Here is a 13,011-nt window from a genome sequence, read left to right on the forward strand (position 1 = left end):
TACATCGCTGCAATCCTCTTTATTCATCACTTCCAACTGTTTTAAAAGTTAGTGATTCCATCCTTTTTGTACATTGTTATATGCAAACTAAGCACACTGCAATGCAGCTTTCTGCATGGTGTGATAAACCTTTAACACAATTTTTATAGATAAATTTTTAAGTTCATGTGACTAATAACGAGATATTTTAAGATTTGACAGTGTTAAAGGGCAGGTGTAGTTGCACAGTCTGAAAATGTAAAGTATCAACCGAGTTCTGTCAGTGTATCGGTCAGTGTCACTCTTATTTTCAGTAGTGCTAACCAGGTCTTCTGCTGCTGCCTGGTGACAAATTTTGGTACTGCAAGCTGACTACACAGATTAAAAAGCATGTTAAAGGCTTTATCTTCAACAAAACCAAATAGTATGAAATTAATAAATCATATATTTGTTAAAAACAGATTAAGATATTCAAGTTTATGACAGTGTGTGTGTGTGTGCATGGCACAGGGCTGTCATCAGCTGATACTCTGAGACGCCTGTTTACTCAAGTAACTATTTTCATAAAACAAACTAAGAGCTGTCAGAAGAGAATGTGCTGGTTATTCTCTGTAATAGTTAAGTAAACACTGATAATATTTGGACTCTTTAAAAAAGGAAACTATTCCATAATATAACTCTTTATGGACCATATGTGTGGGAAACTCCATCCAACAGTCTGTCAATGTCAAAGTTTGCCAGCGATCGACACAAAAAAAACAACAAAGACTTAGGGATGATTATTACAGCCAGGCATGGAGTTATCAGCCAATCCCTTAACTGCTGTGATGACGGATACAAAGCACTGCCCTCAGGAACAGCTACAGACCCCAGACGTGTTCATAAACAACCAAAACATATTCACGGTACTGGTATTTTATTATTTTTTTGCAAAACAAACCATGTAATAAAAGAATCCAGGGAATTCAAGGGTTATACGCATGTGACGTTTAACAAAAAGCAAAACTTTCTTACAATGGGAAACATCAAAATTAGCTACATAATAAATACAGTCTTCTTTTAACACTATACAAGATGGTGTGTTACCTGGAGGTGGCCACGTTGGGCCTCCAGGAACATTTCTACTTTCATCGGTAGGTCAAAATTTTAACCAGGTAGGTGGCTTGGGGGGAATGTTTCAAGCAATATACACAGTACAGGCTGGAAATATGACCAAAAAAAAAAAAAAAAAGGCATACAAAGTTCACAAAGTCCAGAAAACTTGTTTCACTACATGTATCCTCTTGTGTGTCCCAGGTTTTTCCAGTTTTTAAGTTGAATAATCCTGCAGGACAGAAAACAAGGAGTGAGAAAAAGTAAAGGCTGTGACCACAGTTACGGCTGCAACAATTAGTTAACAGAAAACTTTGATCGTTTTGTCAATTGACCTGATTTTATTTTTCGATTTACCGATAATTGTTTAGTCTATAAAATATGCAACTTCCCAGAGCACAAGGTGACGTCTTTAATGTCTGACTTTACAATGATATACAACAGAGAAAAGTTCCTCTAATCAGAGAATGTGATATTTCTTCAATATTTTTGCTTGAAAAATAACTAAAACTATTAATTGATTATTAAAACAGTTGCAGATTATTTTTCTTTCTACTGGGTGTTTTGGCTCTAATCTGAAAATGCCACATTTTCCCTATTTTGTGACATTTTGTTGACTATTATTTTAAACAATCTTCAGATCAATCACTAATATTAACATAATCATTTGTCAGTATTTTTTTAAAATAAATAAAAACAGAGGAGCTCCACTTACAGCTCGCGGTTTCTTGTTCACCTTCATGTCAAACCTGCGACAAGAAAAAAAAAAACAGTAGCTGCATTAGACATGAACAGACCACAGACCTGTTTCTGACGGGAGTTATGGTGAAAAGCAGGTGCCACTACTATACCATGAAAAAGCCTAAAAAACAAGCCATAACAAGAACGCTAAATGACCATGTGTTTGTTCTTGTTTGTGCACAAATCTATAGCCAACCCATCATCGGACAAGACCAGCAGGTATTTTAATTGCTGGAATTGAGGGGAAAAAAACACTCAAAATGAATCTGGGGTCAGAAGAATATGAAAACACCCCATTAACAAGCAAGAAGATCTAATGGAGTTCAGAGAGCTAGATGCTAGTGTGCAAACAAAATTAAAGAATGAAGTGTTGGACATGCAGTATGACTGAATAACTAAGGCAAGCTTCAACTCAAACTCTACATGAACAGAAGATCAAAAAAGCAGAGCAGGGAAAAAACGGTGGAAAAGTTTAGGATGGGAGTTTAGAGCAGGCAGGAAGTCAACACCACAGGAGCAGGAAGTAAAAGTCAGACTTACTCAAAGTCATAATCAAACATGGCAGAAGGGCTGGGGAGGGGATGGTGGGGGACAGCATTAGAGGGGAAGGAAGAGAGCAGCAGCTGTTAGTTCACCAACCTGAGTCTTAAGCCCTATGTCTACATAATACTGCAGTCCAGACTTTACAGAGTGAGACAACCGCTTCGTCACAGTGTGTTAGGTGGAGCACCTGCTGTGTTAATATGTGGTTAGAAACAGTGAAGCTCGAGTCAGGAAAAACAGGTTGACCTCAAGTAGGTGGGTAACACACTGACATTAACCACTGCAAAGCAACTTATTAGATCTTCTCTGTATTGTACTAATATAAACATCAATTCTACCGAACAAACCTGTCATCTGGCAGCTGTTTCTATCTGCGCTGACTCACTAATAAAAGATCAGTCTGTTTACATGCTCTTAAGTCAGTGTTTCCCAATCCTGGTGTCACAATCCCCCCAAAATATAAGAGGTTCCCAAGACGTTTAAAGGTAGGAGAGAGGAGAAAACACCACACTAGCTTAAAAAAAGGACAATATTTTGTGTTCGAACAAGTGAGGGTCATGTTATATCTAAGGACCATATTTTTACATATCAACATCATCAGATATTCTTTTCATTCTAACAAGAGAAAAGGGATGAGGACAATCTTATCCTTGGACTATCAGCATCTTGAGGAAATTTAGAGGACACCTGTGAAAGCATTCTATATATTAGTTTCCTTTTTTTGTAAAATAGTTGACGTTTTCACCCTTCAAACTAAACAGCCTGAGAATAAAAAAAAAAAAATCACCTCTTAACTGAACTGGTGAACACTAATGTTTATACTGAGCCTGTAACCTCTGAGGAGTTAAATTTTGGGGGATCACAAGGCAAAAACATTGGGAACCACTGCCTTAAGTATCCAGGTTACTGTCTGATTTCTTAGAAGTCATGCATACAAAAAACTTGCAGTAAGTAATCGGGTTAGGAGATTATAGAAACCCTGCATTTCTTATAAGGGTTTTACCAAGTATGACTCTTCAGACAAGGATGTTATTGCTGTGACTCCTTTTATAAAAGAAGTTTATTTATATTAGAAATAAGTTTCATTCATAAAGTGCTTTAACACTTGGACAGGAAGTGGAAATAACAGTTCTTTGTGTTGAGCTACAACTGTATGATCATCACAGATAACTATGTATAATTATATGAAAAATTTAATCAATTTAATTCAAAGTCCGTCTGAAACAAACACAAAGAGCCTCTGTGCAAGTCTGTGTGAGTCAATTTCCTGCTGTGAAAGTGTGTGGATGTGAATCAGAAAACTACATCTCATATCACTAATGGTTATAATGACTAAGCCTTGGTCACAAAATAAGGTCACATAATAGTAAGACTCATCTCCTTAATCAAGAAATCCTGATCCTGTGTGTCAGTCTTGCATCTTGATTTTGTACCTGTGTCTGTTTTTGTTCTTCCTCTTTTTGTGGCTCGTGTGATGGCTGCCTGAGGAGGAAGAGGAGGCAGCCTTCTGAGGCTTTAGGTCCTGCAACGTCGAGTCCACGTCTTCCGTGTCCTCCTGACTCGGCTCGTTCTCTTGGTTCTGGAGATCTGGAGAGGTGTCACTCTCTGTGCCGCTGCCTGCCTCACCTGTCAGTGACCCAAACAACAGAACAAACTCAATGTCATAAATTAACTTAAAGAATAAGAGGGACAAACTTTTCCCATTGTTGCCTGGCTTGAGAAAGTTAGAAAAACAACTCACGCTTTTCATTCATGTGATCCGGTATCCCACCAAGTGCACACACTGCCTATCAACAGAGCACAGATACATTATCAGAGTTTATTTTTATCCTGCAGAAAATTACAAACTAAAACATAGTGTGAAATAGTGCAGTGAGAGAGAAAGACTTACTGCAACTGATGTGACAGACGACTTGCTGAATAAACGCTCTGCTTCCTTGAATTTCCTATTCCTCCTATCAGTCTTACTATTAGAGTTCCTGCAGAAAATACAAAACTAAGTGAGAACTATTTTTGGGCAGAAACAGCTCAAAGATGCCACTCCATGCTTGATTTTAACTTTTATATTGACTGTCTGGTAAATCCTTGTCTGGTTTCCAACACAATATGCTTTAAAAACAGACATGCAGAGAGCACTGGGAGTTTCATATGTGATCTTACTTTTGGTTGGTGAGGTATCGGTCCCATCCTCTGATGATGTTGCCATACATCTGGGTGTCTTCTAGGTAGCTGCCTTCAAATGCATATATTTGTCTTTCCAAATTCACCAGTGTCTCCTAGGATAATAGAGAAACCAAAATCGAGCTTGAATTAATGTTGCAGCAATGTTGGATCTAGTTTCTTGTATTGTGCAATTCTGCCCTTTTCAATACTGGATAATATATGATGCAAATTTGTTGTATAATAATTGCCACCTCCTGAAAAACTTCCGTTAGTTTAATAATAACAGCTTTTAATTAAGCATGTTAGGTCTGATTGGATAATTGCATGAACAAGCAGGTGTACGAGGTGTTTCTAATTAGCTGCCTGAAGTTAAAGACTCGCCGTTGTTGTCAAGGCTGTTGAGACAAATACCTGATTAGAAGCTGAGACAGGTTTAATTAATATGAATTAATAAATTACTGGGAGCTGGTGAACAGTTTCTATCTGGCCAGGCATTTTCCCTGTGGCGCTTTCCAAACAAACTATGGACACCCGTGAAGCTAAGACAACGCGAGATCTCAGCCTAACCGGGCGGTGGTTAGCGTGTAGCTCTGCTAGCTAATCAACCGTTGTGCTCGGCCAACAACGATACAACAGCGACTTCCAGCCAAACAGAAAGCTACTGCTTACAAATATATACAAAACATTTATATCCGAAAAGGTATCCACACCGGAGCGGACTGTGAGGATGCAAACCGACAGATTTGCTAACGTTAGCATCGCTAGCTTCGCACTTAGCAAGGCCTCGGCTAGCAGCGTTTCCAGTGCCAGGCTAACGTTAAAGTTACGGTTAGCTGTAATGCTATATGATAAAACACTTCATGCCATGTTTATCTTTAACAAAACGGCGGTAATGTTGACTTACAGCAAGCTCTTGTTTCCTCTTCACCAGCTCAGCGAGCTCCCGGCGGGTGTCCGGGATCTGCGGTGGAGTCGCTTTCGCGTGCATCGCCATGATGGATCGAGGTATCTGGAAACAAAACAGCGGCGGGTTGGTTCGTATAAAGCGCCCGATGGAGTGCCGTTTTACCGACAGATGCCGCTGAAGGACCGCGAGAGGACGGCGGGTCGAAGAAGCGTTGCCAGGTTTGGCCGACAAGAAGTAGCCTAATCCTTACACTACAGTAGTTGTAAAAGCAATAAAATTCTTAGTTTCAAGTCAGGAGATGTTTTCTTGCTCAGTTTTACGTTAAAAGTCTTCACTTATATGCTTAGATGTAATGGTATAATGCTGCCGTGGATTGTGAGTGAGGTGCTGTGGCCTATAAGTTGACACCCACTTCTCATTTTTAGCCTATATTCATTTACATGTTGTAAAATTAACTATGCCGAATGAGTAATTAGCAGTTGCTGTTTGCTATGTACCATTGCATGTGCTAACAACTACCACTGGATTCCTTAGGTACACAAGAAAACTTAAAAATGTGTTAATTCACAGGGAAGTTCTGCAGGAACGTGTCGTTTCAATAATTTCTGGACGTTTATGCGCGATGGACATCAGAGATAGCGATATCACCCGAAAGCGTAAGCCGCGCTGAACTTAAAAATATTCGTATAATGCCTGTACGGTCAGATTTAATCAAGTTGTGAATGTTTTTTGCCTTTCTTGTTTTAAAGTAGCCTACCGTAATGCCCAACCTGGCAACACGGGATCGAATCACGCTCCTGTTTTTACGTCGCCATGGCAACACGACCTGCGCGCTTCAGATTTACTAACTTCTTCAGTAACTTTCTACGAGTTTTCCCAATGAACCATGGGCAACATGTACCGAGGATTCAATAAAAGTGAGTCTAAATAAAACTTAAATTTTATTTTAAGTAAAAAAAAACAAAAACAAAAAACAAAGATGTAATGTGACTTAATTGTTCTTTTGATGTTACAGCAGATAAGATTTCTGCTGCACCCTCCATACCAACAAAATATCAAAGAGTGGTGATAACAAATCAAGACAAGAAGGGGTTTTCATGTCAAGCTAAGCGATTTCCTTCTCAATTCTGTCTGGTAGGGTTTTTATTTCTTCTTACATCAGCGGTTAATAAGCAATTAAAAGGTCTAAACATGGACATAATGATGTATATTTGTTTCAGAATGACAATCCAGGACCGGGAAGCTATGGTTGTATTTCCAGTGCTGAAGTTAAAAGTCCCTCTTTCTCAAAGAAAGGCACCACCGGCTTTGTTGCATCGAAGGTCAGGAGGTCACCTACTCATTTGCACTGATTTTAGGGACTGACGGAGCTGGCCTAATAATTAACAATGACTGTTTTTTATTCAGTTGTTGTGTTGTTTTCTGTTATGTGTGTTTTACTGTAGAGTTTGCCTTTTTTAATGTAATTATTTTGGTTTTAAATTAATTTAATTTGCTGTCAATTTAGCTTTTGTTTGATACTTGAGATATTTTGTTTAATTATTATCTCCTCCCATAGACTATAAATGACCCCAGGTTGCTGAAACCCCCCTAAATCCCCCCCAGAAAATGACGCAGAGTTTAAATTCCAGCCCCCAGTGCATTAAAATGGCCTTATCCCATCATATCATACCTTCTCCACCAGGCTGCTAGGAGTTACAGTGACCCACAGAGAGCCACCCCAGGACCAAATGTATACAACATACAGAGCTCATTTATAAACAAGCATGACTTCAACACTGGAGTCTCCAGGGTGTTCAGGCTGCCTGTGGCTGTGCAGCTGGACGGTCCCAAGCATAAAACTCCAGCTCCAAATCAATATGATGTATGTATGTGAACTTTGCAAGTTGCTTTTAAAGTTTCTGTCTGTGTTGTGTGTCCTGTAGTTAACATGCAGCTTCTTGTGTCCTCTCTCTACAACAGGTCAGCTGTGTTAGCAGAGAGAGAATCTCAGCAGTGGTTGGTACATCAGCTTTCCTTTCAAAAACTGGACGTGACTCATTTTGCCCAAACAAAAACGTCCCGTCACCATGTAATTACCTCTCTCTATTTACATAAAATATAATTCTGCTGCTCTTTCTTTACTTTAAGTTCCTTAATATTCCATAATAAATTTGTTACAGGCCACTATGATGTGAACAGCCACTTAATCCAGCACAGCTCCAAGACAGTCATGTCCCCCTTCAGATCAAAAACTCAGAGAATTCCTGCTCCAGTGAACAACCATGTGCCTGGTCCAGGGGCCTACAGTCCCCATCAGGCCCCAGCACCGGTGAAGAGGACCATCCTACCGTGAGTAAACACACAATATTTATGGCTTGGAGTGTGTGCTATACAGTTATTTCTTTTTGATAGGCTAAACATTCTGTTAACTGTGTTTCAAGGAGGGGTTACTATTTGGCAATATCAGCACCTCCTCTGATTGTTCCTAAGGATCCACCCTTGCCAGGCCCCGGACAGTATGATATAGGGAGTTATGACGGTGCATCCAAGCATCCCATGCCCACTGCTGCTTTTGCATCCAGAACTGAAAGATTACCCCAATGCTCACGGGCCGAAATGAGACCAGGTCCAGGTAATGCCTAAAAAAAAACAAATCCACTACAGAAAACATAAATTCATTTTTTTAAAAAGGACACTTAAGTTGTCGTTTTTTTCTCTTTTTCTTTTAATAACTACATCTTTTGGCTCCATAAAACACAATAAACACCATCTTTTGGTATCTAGTGTTTTCTTCCAGACTCTGATACTGACCTCTGCCGTGAGGCGGTCACACTCTACTTTGCTCGCTGTCGTCACATGCTAATTTAAACAGCTTTACATAAATAATTTGGGATTAGATTTGCAGTGAATTTGCATCCCGACTGAAGGAAGGAGTGTAGGGAAATGGTGGAAATTGCTGACTGAGGTTTATGTAAATGAGGCAGTGTAAGGAAAAGTAGGTGCATGTAAAAATTTAATGACAACATTTCATCATAAAGTAACTCCTGGAATCTGCCTCAGGGATTTTTTTCCTTCAACTATGTCGGTCCCACTTCACTGTTTCTCTACATATTAGCAGTCCTGTTCCTTATGAGCAGAATGAGCTTTCATGTTTGGTAATAATAAGTGTTTACATGTTATTTAGACTATCCTTGAGTCAGGGAAGAGGCTGGATAAAAAGCCATGCTCTTGTAATTCATTTAGATTTTGACATTTTTGCACAACTCATCATAGATGTTGAACACAAGTATTCACATCAGTCATTTCCACCTTTATTTTAAATAGCTAACTCTGGTATTCATGCATGTGGGCTTTATTTTCCCATGTTTTTGGGTGTAAATGATTGATAAGGACAAAAATCTGTGGAATAAGCGCAGTATTGAGCAATGACAACAGGATACCCAGCCACCACGAACAGCTGCTGCAATCTAAACCAACCAGGCATTTGTCTGCTTTAAAGTACGTCCACTAAAGTGCTTGTTTTTCCCACTGACAGGCTCAGATTGTTATTGTGTCTAACAACATTATGGATAGGATTCCTACAGAGACAGACCTTTTTATTCAAGATTAAGATTCTTTTAGTTTAACCAGAAACATCACTATAAATAGCTACCAAACTCCATTGACAAAAACGGCAATTTTACCAAGCAGAACACAGGAGCAGCTTGAAAACTGCTGCCTCCAACTGTTTGTTGTATTCAGATCCTTTACATAAATAAAAGTGCCACACAGGTTCAGAAATATTTAAAATAAAATAAATAAAATAAAAATAAAATGTGCCATTTGAAGCCAATGAGTGATATTGAGAGGCAGGTTAACAGAAGTAGCTAGCCTGGAGCCGAACAGATAAAAGCTCCCATTACACAAAGCGGTGACACATTTAAACGGGGAATGCCCCTGACGTTTGGGGATTTCAGCAGGAGACCAGGCTTTCGCTCATTTAACATTAATCTCTGTCTCTTATCGCCTGGAGCAAGAGAGGAAAGAAACTCCCCTGCAACTGGTAGCTGTCCTATTGCATAGAGTTCATCCTCATTTACAGTTTCAGACAAAATTAGGAATCATTTTGGTGGCAGAGGCTCAGGTTATTCATTTATAAACACTCTATTGAAGGAGAAAATGGCCTTAACCTTAACTTTGACAAACGCATTCCTAATGTTAGTGATTTACAGTGGATTATTTGTATAATGTAATAATAACTGGACTTTCTCTTTCTTTTTTCAGGTTTCTATGATCCTCAGATTTTGTCAAAGCAGTCCTTCTTTTACAACGACTCCAGAGTGTGGATTCCTGTGTGAGACTCTCAAGGGAAAAACTGCAAAAACTAAATTCTCCACACACACACAAACTGATTATCCCTGTCAAAATACCTCTATGCAAGGTATGTGTCTCCATGTTTAAATGTACATGAGTTCATGAGCTCTGATGTTTGTTTTTTTTAGGTCAGTATTTGCTAAGAAGGAAGGATGAAAATTAAATGTTTGCAACCATTTAGTCCCTATTTCCATATCTTAAGTAGGCCAATGAGATGTAAGACTGGTGAGATATTTTTGAAGATGATTCATATTCAGTGTTTATCCAAAGCAGTGATGTAAGGGAACAACAAAACACTCGAAAAGCCATACGTTTCATCCTCACCCTAGTTTCCTGATGCTCTAATCTGGAGATGATATAGCAGTTAAGTGTTGCTGCAGTTCCCGACAGCTGCTGGTCCAGTCGGTGGTACGCCACAGCAACAGCTGAGAGCTTGAGATGACACCACTGTGCCAACTGCTGGAGGGCAGGCAGAGGGGTGGAGTGTGACTCTCTATGTGAGCAATGTGACTGACTGGGCATGAGGCAGGGCTGGTGTTTAACCCAAACGACAAATGGAAACATCAGTCACTCCCTGTATCAGATGTTATATTGTTAGTACAGTGGCTTTTGCACTTTATTGACCCCACGTCTGTGTTGTTTTGAAGCACAAGTTCAACTTTTTGGGTTCTTTCTGGCAAAGAGTTAGATGAGAATATTGATTAACACAAAAGAGATTTTAATAAATGTGTAAGGGCTCTCTCATAGTGAGGATGATCACTTAAATCTGCAGCTACGCTCAGCACTACGATTTTTAGCACTGAGCTCGTTACCCAGCTCGCAAATCTGTTCTTATGGTTCACCCTCGCTGCTCTCACAGCATCGTTTTCAGAAAAAAGGGCTCTAAACACCCACTGTACACTACCTGCCCAACACCAAACAGCTGACACACACAGTTAGAGACTAGCTGGTGAGCATAATGGAGCAGCTAAAAAGACAGATATTTCCCTCGGGCATTGGTAGAGCTAAAACTGAGAAGTATTGGACTAACATTCACCAGGAGGCCAGAAACTCGACTCTAAATGAATGATTATGTCAATCAATAACTGCTGGATGTTTAAATAATTTAACTATTTGCTAACAAATTCATATCAACTTAAAGATTATGATATGTAAATGTATTCATGACTTGTTTCTACTGCCCCCAGGTTAGACAAAAAAAGTGCAATCCTTTAGGTTTTCTTGAAATCAAAGCTATTTTAGATACTTTTTATAGCCAGCATTTATTCAAAGGTTTCAATTCAATGTATATGTATACGTTCTAATTAGTTCTCTATATAGCAGTTTTCACTGTTGGTAGCATACTGTCCTGCTCCTAAGTGGAGTTTAAAATGCCTTCATATACAAGAAACAATGATGCATGTCATTTTATCTCACTGACATTCTCATTGCCTTAAAAGATATAACCTGTTGATTGGAGTTGCTGATAACACCCAGGCTAGCTGTTTCAGTTCTATATGCTAGGCTATGCTAACATCGTGCTAGCTTTAGCTTCGTATTTACCACACAGATATGAGAGTTTTGTGAGTCTTCTTTTCTTGAATAAACAAATCTCCCAACATGTTGAACTTGTGCTTCAAGAAAAAATTTCGCTCTGGAAAGCTGATACAAACACTGACGTGACTTTTGCAGCTGCTAACATGGAAATTAATTTCAGGGAGACGAATCTGCTCCCTGGAAATAACTGAACAGAACAACATGGTGCCAACGAGTTGATATTTACACCCTTTGCTTATTTCCATCTGCAAAGAGAGGGGATGTCAACAGGGTCATCTGTTCATAACAAAAATCAGTTGGAGATGTTTTTTTTTCTTCTCTGCTCTGCTTTCAATAAGAACAACTGCAGACATGCCTGACTCCCACACTGTAGCAGCTGTAGTTATATTCAGACTCTGACTTCAGCAGTGTGCTCTCCAAATATGTGTACTCGCCCTGTAAAACCAAAGCATTGTGTACTCCGGGGTTTTTACAATGAGAAGAGCGTTTTATAACTCCCCTGCCCGGTCAAACGCACAGGGAGGATCCAGACAAATGTTTTAAGTGTAACTGCAGGGTTTTTGTGTTAAGAGTTAGTTTTTTTTTGTAGTGCTTTTGTGGTACTGTGTAGGAGGGGGAAATTAACTACATGCCTCTGTGGGTTTATGGGAGGCTCTCTGCTGCACCGCCACATGTCTGAGAGGTGCAGGCGAGTATGGGCACGCACAACCTCAAAGGAAGTCCCATTGAGAAAGCCCTTTGTTCACAGATTGAACCAGTCGCTCAATCTTCGCTTATTAAAAATCCTTAATCGTGCATCTAGGTGCTCTCAACAGGTATACTAGGTTAGATTTGTCTCTAAATTACATTAATAACAGTCTGTGAGTGATGCTGCCTACATGTCAATGTGAGCTTACGCCTGTTGCTTGGCAATACATCAGTAGATTGCAGGCAGAATTGGTTCTGCTGCAATTTCAAGAGCCTTGTGCAAAATGTTTAAAGACACATGGTGCATTTATAGAATCCCTGAGAGTCAGAACATGAGGGTGTAATAGAATAACCGTAGAAAGACACGTTTGTCCATCATATTTTCATTTGTAGCCATGCTAGCGGTGCAGCTTCAGGGAACCTGGAGGGAACTCTGGAGTCTGTTTATCGCTTCACTGGCATCTGTGTCTCACCAGTGCAACAAAGAGTCCCTTCACTGATCAAGATCCGCTCCGATAAATTAGTTCATTTATTTATTTATGAGGTTATAACCTTGAAAATACACCCCATGCCCTCTCTGTTCTTTAACTCATGATTTCAGCAGCCATATTTTCTAGGAAAAACACGGGTTTACAGAGTGTTTGGTGTCTTAAGGGCGTCTCAACCTGTCTGATGTCTGATTCTTTTCAGGAGAAATAGATGGAAAATCAAGATATGCAGTGGTAGACATGGATTACTGTAATATGGAAATGGTAGTCTATTGGTCTGGTGTGTGTTGTAAAAGGTTGCGATGCAGATGAACACGATATGCAGGATTTATTGAACGCCTGCTCTTTCCCCCCACGACCTATCGCTGCATTGCATTTCCAAATCCCATTAACTTGCATCAACAAATCATTTCTAACAAGAGACTCCAGACTCAACAACAGAGCTGTTCGCTGGTTCACAGGCACCAGCAGCTCAGATCCATCCATCCATTAGTCCCCGATGGAGCCGCTTCTCTTTCCTTTGGTGTTTTGCAGCTGCGG

General features: G+C 39.7%; 3 protein-coding genes across 7 annotated transcripts in view; 2 read left to right on the forward strand and 1 right to left on the reverse strand.

Moving 5' to 3' along the window:
• LOC108884025 (MAP7 domain-containing protein 1) overlaps positions 1–13,011 on the forward strand; it is a 100,913-nt gene that overhangs the window by 14,217 nt on the left and 73,685 nt on the right. The window lies entirely within an intron of this gene.
• LOC108888568 (chromatin modification-related protein MEAF6) lies at positions 1,272–5,607 on the reverse strand. Of its 2 annotated transcripts, XM_018684629.2 has the most exons (8): positions 5,423–5,607; positions 4,516–4,631; positions 4,247–4,334; positions 4,097–4,142; positions 3,789–3,981; positions 2,353–2,382; positions 1,787–1,820; positions 1,278–1,303 (listed from the first exon to the last, which is right to left on the reverse strand). In XM_018684629.2, exons 1-8 carry the CDS (start codon positions 5,510–5,512, stop codon positions 1,289–1,291), a joined length of 612 nt encoding a protein of 203 aa, XP_018540145.1. In that variant the 5' UTR covers positions 5,513–5,607; the 3' UTR covers positions 1,278–1,288. The 2 variants fall into 2 exon arrangements, with proteins under 2 accessions (XP_018540146.1, XP_018540145.1); XM_018684630.2 differs by lacking the exon at positions 2,353–2,382 and having other exon boundaries at positions 1,272–1,303; positions 5,423–5,605.
• Positions 5,501–9,936, forward strand: stpg1 (sperm-tail PG-rich repeat containing 1). 3 transcript variants are annotated; one of them, XM_018684624.2, is made up of 10 exons: positions 5,501–5,643; positions 5,996–6,081; positions 6,175–6,342; positions 6,441–6,559; positions 6,646–6,747; positions 7,110–7,289; positions 7,388–7,496; positions 7,588–7,756; positions 7,849–8,039; positions 9,671–9,936. In XM_018684624.2, exons 3-10 carry the CDS (start codon positions 6,312–6,314, stop codon positions 9,742–9,744), a joined length of 975 nt encoding a protein of 324 aa, XP_018540140.1. In that variant the 5' UTR covers positions 5,501–5,643; positions 5,996–6,081; positions 6,175–6,311; the 3' UTR covers positions 9,745–9,936. The 3 variants fall into 3 exon arrangements, with proteins under 3 accessions (XP_018540140.1, XP_018540144.1, XP_018540139.1); XM_018684628.2 differs by lacking the exon at positions 5,501–5,643 and having other exon boundaries at positions 5,793–6,081; positions 6,444–6,559; XM_018684623.2 differs by lacking the exon at positions 5,501–5,643 and having other exon boundaries at positions 5,797–6,081.

Source organism: Lates calcarifer, linkage group LG3 (assembly GCF_001640805.2).
Source record: "Lates calcarifer isolate ASB-BC8 linkage group LG3, TLL_Latcal_v3, whole genome shotgun sequence".
NCBI classification, from domain to species: domain Eukaryota; kingdom Metazoa; phylum Chordata; class Actinopteri; family Centropomidae; genus Lates; species Lates calcarifer.

What these genes read in the sequence shown, in the direction of transcription:
- LOC108888568 (XM_018684629.2), bottom strand. Translation starts at nt 5,512, where the DNA reads ATGGCGATGCACGCGAAAGCGACTCCACCGCAGATCCCGGACACCCGC. An exon ending in CGTCTGTCACATCAGTTGCA is followed by an intron (nt 4,143 to 4,246) that starts GTAAGTCTTTCT and finishes CTCTGTTGATAG; the next exon opens with GCAGTGTGTGCACTTGGTGG. An exon ending in AAGAACAAAAACAGACACAG is followed by an intron (nt 2,383 to 3,788) that starts GTACAAAATCAA and finishes TCCCCTCCCCAG; the next exon opens with CCCTTCTGCCATGTTTGATT.
- stpg1 (XM_018684624.2), top strand. Translation starts at nt 6,312, where the DNA reads ATGGGCAACATGTACCGAGGATTCAATAAAA. An exon ending in GTACCGAGGATTCAATAAAA is followed by an intron (nt 6,343 to 6,440) that starts GTGAGTCTAAAT and finishes TTGATGTTACAG; the next exon opens with CAGATAAGATTTCTGCTGCA. An exon ending in TTCCTTCTCAATTCTGTCTG is followed by an intron (nt 6,560 to 6,645) that starts GTAGGGTTTTTA and finishes TATTTGTTTCAG; the next exon opens with AATGACAATCCAGGACCGGG.